The sequence below is a fragment of the Elephantulus edwardii genome, unplaced genomic scaffold (genome assembly GCF_000299155.1).
Source record: "Elephantulus edwardii isolate Elephantulus edwardi_28Jun2011 unplaced genomic scaffold, EleEdw1.0 scaffold00020, whole genome shotgun sequence".
NCBI classification, from domain to species: domain Eukaryota; kingdom Metazoa; phylum Chordata; class Mammalia; order Macroscelidea; family Macroscelididae; genus Elephantulus; species Elephantulus edwardii.
In genome coordinates, this window is record NW_006399770.1 from 15,066,252 (window position 1) to 15,075,225 (window position 8,974).

Sequence of the window (8,974 nt, forward strand, 5' to 3'; positions counted from 1 at the left end):
GTTCAAAGGGCTTCAGCCTTGGAATTATGTGCTTTTACCAGTGTTCAACAAAGAACAAGCTATCTTGACCTTTCTAAGCATATTTCCTCATTTATATCTTGAGGGGATTGTCCTAAAGGATTTCTTGGTGAGCTCTGGTGGCCTAGTGCCAGGAAACTATACTGCAATCCCAGAGGTACGCGGTTCAAATCCACCAGATGCTCTGCTGAAGAAGGAGGAACAATCACCTCCTGTACCAGTCAGATCCAATTTGACGGTACACACATAAAAAATAAAAATTTTTAAAAAAAGGATTTCTTAAGATCTTGCCTACATCTGACCCTTTTTATTCCAGAATTTTCTTACGGCTAATTAAAATTGTTGTAAGGAACAAATTAGAAAAATTTATGAAATCATTTTAAAAATTATTAAGTGTTATATAAACAAAGATGATGCTGATTACTTACTTATTTCATATTATTAATGTTTTCAGTCCAAAGAACCAGATGCATTAAGTGTTAAAACTAAGTTCCAGAAGCTTAAAGAAAAGTGTAACCTTTTCATGATTTAGCTCTGATTTTTAGGGTGCTTCAGAATATCTTTTTATTATGTAAAATCTCATTATTAAGTAAAGTATGTACTCTATAAATGTGCATTGATTGATCATAGTTGCTGGGAAGTCAGTATAGTTCTAAAGATTAACACCTGGTGTTATACTTTGGGCTATCCTATACTGTTCTCCAAAATACTTAAGAGCTCTGAGGTCAGTTTGAAGACTATGGTGCACCTGCACAAAGAGCTGGATGGTGAATATGGATGACAGAAAATAATTGATGCCTTTGAGTTAATGGTATTGGAGAAGAGTACTGAATATCCCATGGACTATCAAAAGAACAAACAGATACATCAAGGGGCAATTATGGCTCCTTGTAGACAAAGACGGTGCTCGTTCGTCTCTCATATGCTGCACATGTAACTGGTCAAGGCTATTTCTTGGAAATGGACAACATGCTTGGAAAAAGAAAAGGCCACTAAAGGAGAGGAAGACTTCCAGTGAGATAGATTGACAGAGTGACTGCAGAAATGGGCTCAAGTGTGTCAGAAATGTTGAGGATGCCACAGGAGAGGGCAGAGTTCAGGTCTGCTGTTCATAAGGTCACTATGAATCGCACTCGATTCAGTGGTACTTACTGACAACAATAAAAACAACATACTGTTGTTAGGTGCTATCAAATATGTTCCAAGTCATAGTAATTCCATTTACAAGAAAACCAAACACTAATCATGACAATTATTGAGCCATTACAGCTACTGTATCAATTCATCTTGTTGAGAGTCTTCCTGCTTTTCCTTTATTTTATTAAACATGATGTTCTTCTCCAGGGACCAGTCCTTCTTGATAATAGGTCTAAAGTTTATAAGAGAACATAATATCTTTGCCTCTAGGTAGCATTCTGATGTCTTCCAAAATGGATATATTTGTTCTTAACTTAGTTTATATTTTATCTTGTATTCTCTACTATCATCCTAATTCTAATTCATCTCTGTTCTATATTAGGCTTGTGTGAACCTGAAAATGTCACAAATGTGACTGCAGATTTACAACTTACCATGGGATTACTATGTCTAAATATACAATAAATTACAATATTTGGTGGTTTTTATTCCATTTTTTAATTAAAAAAATTTTAAGTACGTGACACGACACAGGTTAAATTTACATTTTCTTTTTTTCTGAAAATACGCTTTTCCTCTTTTAAATTGTTGTTGTTATGTGCTCTTGAGTAGCCTGAAACCCTGTGTTCGGGAACTCTGAAGCCTGCCTTGTCCTGAGGTAGTCTTACTGATTCCAACACACCTACCCTTACTGCACCATTTAATCTCATTTGGGGTCTTCTTGCCTGCACTTCGTGAGTCCCTCCACCCTTCAGAGCATGATATTTTTTCTTCAAGGACTGGTCTCTCTTGGCCACATGCCCAAAGTATGTGAGATGGAGCTTCAAAAATCCTAGCCTCTAAGAAGAAACTTGGTTTCACCCTCTCCAAGACAGACCTGTTTGTTCTCTTGGTGATCCATGGTATGTTCAAGACTCTTCTCAAGCACCACAACTCAAAGGCATCAATTCTTCTTCTGTCATCCTTAGTCATTGTCCAGCTTTCTAATACAGGAAGTAATTGCGAAGACCATGCCCTGGGCTAGGCACACCTTAGTCTCCAGATCAACATCGTTGTTTTTCAGCACTCTGGAGAGGTCCTTGACAGCAAATTTTCCTAGTGCAATTCGTCTCTTGATTTCCTGACTGCTGGTGCTCAGATTGTTGATTGTGGAGCTAAGCAAGCTATAATTGTTAACAACCTCAATCTCTTCTCCATCTACCATGGTGCTGTCAATTGGTCCAATAGTGAAAACCTTTGTCTTCTTAATGTTGAGCTTTAGTTCATATTGAAGACTACAGTCCTTGACCTCCTGCAGCAAGTGCTTCAGGTCCTCTTCAGTTTCGGCAAGCAAGGTTGCATAATCTGCATAACATAGGTTGTTGATGAGTCTTCCTCCAATCCTGATGCCACATTCCTCCTCAGAAAGCCCTGCTTCCGGATGATCTGTTCTGCATATCGTTTGTAAACTGGTTTCTCTGCCAGTTTGAATCCACTGACTAAAAAGATGGGCAGGCTCCTCCCTTGTGTGATTGATAGCCTTGGAAACCAGATGGTGGGTCAGCATTGAGTAGAAACTGACTCTCAGTGAATTTGAGAGAATTTTATTTAATGTTGGAATAGTGAGAGTCTTTAATGAAAAATTGCTTCTGAAATAAGATTTGAACATAATTTCATTTGCAAAATTCCTGGCAATAAAGAGCAATAAGTAAATGCCATTGATTTAAATTTGTTGACATTTATGGTGAAAATTTCAAAGTAGTTTTATCTTTATGTTTGGATAATTATAAAATTGATTTATTTTCAGCTTTTGAAGAATAAAATCATTTTACTGTGATACAAATAAACATATACCTAATGACTCATCCCTTTTTATATATGCTAGGAAAATGGTGTTTCATTGTTAAAGCTAGAATTGGGTTAGTCAACCAGAAATGAACCTCTAATTGTTTCCAAATGCTTACTTTTTGGTTTGGATGGAGCTCTAAGTCTTAGCTCAGTTAGGAATTTGCTAAGCTTTCCTTTTTCTGCATATCCTTTCATTATGGCTAGATAGATCCATGCTACAATCTGTTTTTATGATTCCTCATTATGATAGTTAATCAGAAAAATATGGCCACAAACTCCTGAGCTAAACACAATTTTAAAAAGCAAAAGTAGAGAATTTACTGTTTTCTTTTATATTTTCAGGACCTTTGAAGTTATTATAGAGATTTGGCCTTGGTTCTAAATTGCATTTCACTGTGATAGCAAGTACCCTTGTTACCCCAGCACTGTTTCATGACTTAATTAAACCTCCTACTGCGGGAATTCTTATGTTATTTGAAAATTGCCAATGGAGAAAATTAGTTTGACACATCCTTGAGCTTTAGAGAAATGCTTGCTACTGATGAATGAAGAGTGCTCTATTAAAATTCTACCTATGCAGGCAACCACCAGCTCTTGAAGGGCAAGGTCAGAAAAATTCTTTAAACCTAAGCATTCTAAAACCACACACATACTCTCTCTCTGATACTCTCTGTTAAAATTTGAGTAAAAACATGCAGAGAGAAAATTGCTTAGCCATTCAACAATTCATTCATATCAGGGTTTATGAGACCGATTACCATCTTTCTATTGTAATAGACCTCTTCTCACTCCATTCCAATGTTTTACTTTTATGTTTTTCTTTCATATACCTTTCAGTCTTTTTCACTTTAACCTTGGGTAGATGCTTCCTTTTCATTATTTTATGGTTAATTGTTCTAAGGAGTGTGATCCTTCTCTGATGTTACTGATCACTTTTTAGTCTAGAACTTGAGCTATGGGATTCTTGAGGTGTAACTTAGGACCATAGCCTTGGAAGGATAACTAGTAAAACATGTATGCGGACCCAAGAGGGGAAGAGGTGGGAGCAGAGGGGTAAGGATGGGTAGAGGCGAAATCACAAGCTTGCACAATTTGGAGGGTTGAGGGAGGAGGTAAAGGAAATTAGAAAGATCCATTGTGGACCTATAAAGATGGGATAATGATGGGCATAAGCCAATGAGAATTAATTTTATAAAACATAATACATTGGAATGATCGTATAAAATACAATGTGAATGAAGAATAGTTTTAAACAATATATATCAAACCAATATAAAATAATTTAAAAAATATATAGGCACATTCATTAAATTTGTGGATTCTATATTTTCTAAATAATTATGTAATCTTGATGCAGTATCGCATTGGGACGTATTCAGTGAGTAGACTGAAATAGTAAGGGGTTTTTTCCTTTAATCTCGTTAATATTGCTATTCAAGTAAATGCTTTCAAATATTTAGTAAACATTAAAGATAAATTGACAATGAGAGACTTTAGAAATTACCTGGAACATTCTAGCCTTTGAAAGCATATTTTAAATAATGATTGAACAGCTACTATGCTGAGACTTTTTTAAGGTGATTCAATGTGACTTGATATTGTAACTTTAGCCTTTTATATACTAACATTATGTTTTCTCTAGTTCCTTTTACTTTAGATATTGACTAAGTTACTCTTCACATTAAAAATTTGGAACAATGACTGGGTTCTTTTCAGTTTATCATTCTGATAAATTTTATTATATTCTGTTATGTTGTGTCTTGATGATCAGTCTGCTTCTGTACCATGAACAGCCACAGAAACCTAGTAGAGGGTCAGCTATCAGTTAGTTCCAACTAGCTGGCAACGATAGAGTTCAGGAAAGAGAGAAAGATTGATTAGTTTCTCACAGGATGGGATTGCAAGAATGTGGTTTTAACAAATACTATTTTCTTCCTTTTTTTAGTGTTATTCCTCTTTTAAGAGAGTCTGTTGGAATATTGATGCAAAGAACACCTCCTCTGCTGGAAAGTACTCTGCCTCAGTGTTATCAGAGGGTAAGATTCAAAGCTTCCCAATGTTTGGTTTTGATTTTGTTATTAAAACTCTTAGATTTTTCTTTTTTAAACTATGACTATACAAAGGCATTTGACTATGTGGATCATAACAAATTGTGGCTGACTCTGAGAAGAATGGGAATCTCAGAACACTTGATCGTGCTAATGCAAAACCTATACTTGGACCAAGAGGCAATCATCAGAGTGGAGCAAGGAAACACTGCATGGTTCAAACATGGGAAGGGCCTATGCCAGGGATGTGTCCTGTCTCCATAACTTTTCAACCTGTATGCAGAACAGATTATCCGGGAGGCTGGGCTCTATGAGGAGAAATGTGGGGTCAAGATTGGTGGAATATCTATCAACAATCTGCGTTATGCAGATGACACAACCCTGCTTACTGAAACTGAGGAGGACCTGAAGTGCTTGCTGCAGAGTGTCAAGGACTGCAGCCTCCAATATGGATTGAGGCTCAATGTCAGGAATACAAAGATTCTCACCACTGGACCAATTGGCAGCATCAGGATGGATGGTGAAGAGATTGAGATTGTTCACAGGTTTAGTTTACTTGGCTCCACAGTCAACACTCTTGGCACCAGCAGCCAGGAAATTAAAAGGTGAATTGTGATGGGAAAGTCTGCTGTTAGGGACCTTTCCAAAGTTCTGAGGAACAATCATGTGTCTCTGGAGACTAAGGTCTGTCTGATACAGGCCATGGTCTTCGCAGTCACTTGTTATGCATTAGAGTTGGACAATGACTAGGGAGGATAGAAGGAGAATTGATGCCTCTGAGTTGTGGTGCTGGAGAAGTGTTTTGAGAATACCATGGACTGCTAGGAAAACAAACAGATTCATCCTGAAAAGGGTTAAACCGAGTGACTCCTTGGAGGCAAGGATTCTGAGGGTTCGTCTAAAATACTTTGGACATGTGTGAGAAGGGACCAGTCCTTGGAGAGGGACATCATGCTTGGGAGGTGGAGGGACACAGCGCAGGAGGGGAAGGCCCTCTATGAGGTGGATTGATTCAGTGACTGGGATAATTGGATGGGTGTATCGAAGACAGTGCAATTAGCACAGGACAGAGCAGAGTTTAGGGCAGTTGTACCTAGGGTCGCTGTGAGTTGCAAGTTACTCGACGGCACATAACAATAACAACATGGCAAATATGAGTACCACGTGTATAATTCAGTATTTCTTCCTATATTAAATGTTGGCCTTCAGCTTAACTTTTGTAAATCCAAATAAAACAATCTTGAGAAATAGTGAACTTTACTAAAGAAAATGTGGTAAAAATTGTCCTGATCTAGAAACTGAAGATTTCTTTTGAAATGTAGAATATGAGTAGCAAGTAACGTATTTTTTTTTTAGGTCTTGTGTTTTGTCAGATGCTTCTAAGGTATAAGTAATATGATAAATAAGGCTGTTTTCTCAAGGAGCTTACAGTGGAATAATGAAACTGTAGATACATAAATATTACTGATAATGACAATAATAAGTATAAAACAGAGAGATACAGACCTGGGTAGCTACACTAGATTCACTGAGAAAATTATTTTTAAATTAAAAAACTTTAATGATAAGAAGCACCCAATCATATTAAAATCTTGATAGTGTTCCAAGCAAAAGAAAATTATGATTTTATGATGAGAACCAATTGAGTGTGCTTGGGAGGAAACAAAAAAATTATTCCCTCCCTTTATTTATAAGTTTGGAGAGAATGTCAAAGGTGAGATCATAAGGGGTTTGGTCATACAAAGAGATTAAGATTTAATTCTAATTCAGTCATGAACCAACAGGTTAGCCTGTGCTCAATAACTTCATAAAGGAGAAAGATTGTAATCAGTAGCACAAAACTGATGTCTATGAGGTCAAGCATGTCCCCACACTATGTAACTTCTAACATCAACAACCCCTCCTACTGTGTTCAGTACTTCTCCACTAGGCTTGCAAGTTCATTGCAGCGGCTACATAGAACATAGACAGTACTCAGTGATCATAGAAAAGTGACAGGCTATAATTTATGTACAGGAACACTCAGGATATGACTTCAGTCATGATAGTCTCTTTTTCAGTCTTGCTTACAGGCAAGCCTCTGCCTGAGCAAATTTTACAAAAGTTCTTTCACTCTGTGAATTACGTTCCAGCCCCACTCTGCCAATAAGCCTAGGCTCAAAGGTGTTTGACTTGAATCAGCAAATCTAGCTTCCTTGGCAAGTGCCCAAATATGCCCACTTCCCTAGCAAATACTCTCTCATCGCTTGGACTGGGAGCCCTCAATGCTGTCTCATACTAGTTCTGGTTCTCTGCCACTTTTGCTACCACCTCTGCTATATTCTCTTACTTCATCTCTCCAGTGCCAGAGCTCTCCTCTGGTCTGTTTTCTACCTCTGGGGTAGCTCTATTTATATCTGGTAGAATGGCAAAGCTGAGCAGTCCCACATTAGTATTTTAAACATCTTATTTGCATAGTCTCATATAATGAGTCATTTTCTTATTTCCCTTATTAGCAAACTCTCTCGTCCTCTTGCTGTTGTTAGGTGCTGTCAAGTCGAGCACGATTCATAATGACCCTTTGAACGGAAGTTCTGAACCCTGTTCTGACCTGCACTATCCTCACACTTCCTAACACGACAGCCCCTTGCAGCAGTCAACGAAGTCAGTCCACCTGGTTGAAAGTCTTCCTTTCCTTCGCTGACCCTCTCCCTTCCCAGCATCATGTCCTTCTAGAGGAAGACCACCTCTAGTCCCCTTAGTAGGCATCAAACACCTAATTTTTGGCCTACCCAGCCATGAGAGAATAATAATAAAGAAATGGCTACAAAAGCTATCCTAAGTAGTTTACTGAAGCACAAATGGGAAACAGAAAGCTTTTAAGACAGAGACATACCATAATTTTAGGTTTATAAAATGTTATTCTGCCTTCTGTGTAGAAAACAAATTGTAGGGAGAGAGAAAGCAAAAAAAATAACCAAGCAAACAAAAAAAACACACAAATAAAAAACACCCCAGCTTTTTAAATAATTTTAAGTCCATTCTTTTCTAAATTGATTTCTGTCCTTTATTAGCTTATTTCTCTATTTCTTTGGGCTTATTCTGTTCATCTTTTTCTGTATTTTTAACCCACTTACTTTGTTCTCTCATGAAAGACTTTGAAACTGTAAATTTCCCAAGGTTCTCTCTCAGCTCTGCTCTACACATTTTTATTACGAGTTTGCAATATATATTTGTTAATTAATTCACTACTACCTCCTATTTTTAACTAGAGGGTACAATCTGTTTACTGACATGTTGACATAACTTCGGTGGAGAGGAAATATGCACTGATTCTAGTTAATATCGGCATTTATATTTTAGGTGCAGCAGTTGCAAGGTGTTTACAATTTGCAAGAGCAGCACTTCTGGACTCTGTGTTCTGATGTTTATGTTGGAACCTTGAAATTAGTGGTAGCCCCTGATGCAGATGCAAGGTGGATTCTAAGCCAGACACACAATATTTTTACTCAGGTATGTCTGTTTTACTAACTTCTTGTGAGAATCTTGAAATCTATTTTATGCACCAAATTTTAGAAATATTTACTGTGTATTGAATATATATGCTTCTACATTATGAGGTAATCATAAAGCATTTCTTTATTTGCAACCACAGCAGGAAATTTTATGGTGTTGTATTTTATTAAACCCTCTTAAAGATGATTATTCCTATTATATTAATTTTCTTTGGAAGAAAGTAGATTATCTTTTGCTTTATAATCTATATAATGTTATATGCTATTGGAAACCAAGAATTTTAAAGCACATTTGTAAAAAGAATAATAAATTTTAATAGCTTTATCCTGTTTATTTTTCCTTTTGTGTGATTTTTTTTTCTATAATTATATTTTATTAATTTTCATAAACATTTACAGAGATTTTGGGCTTCCACTCATTCATTGTTGCACTATTCTCTCTACCCTCCT

General features: G+C 36.8%; 1 protein-coding gene across 1 annotated transcript in view; it reads left to right on the forward strand.

Annotated features, from left to right (window-relative positions):
- The window catches only part of SLC30A7 (solute carrier family 30 (zinc transporter), member 7), a 154,599-nt gene that overhangs the window by 113,460 nt on the left and 32,165 nt on the right, over nucleotides 1-8,974 (forward strand). The window contains exons 9-10 of the mRNA XM_006882450.1: nucleotides 4,928-5,018; nucleotides 8,373-8,522. Coding sequence (XP_006882512.1) covers nucleotides 4,928-5,018; nucleotides 8,373-8,522 — 241 coding nt within the window. The remainder of the gene's footprint in view (nucleotides 1-4,927; nucleotides 5,019-8,372; nucleotides 8,523-8,974) is intronic.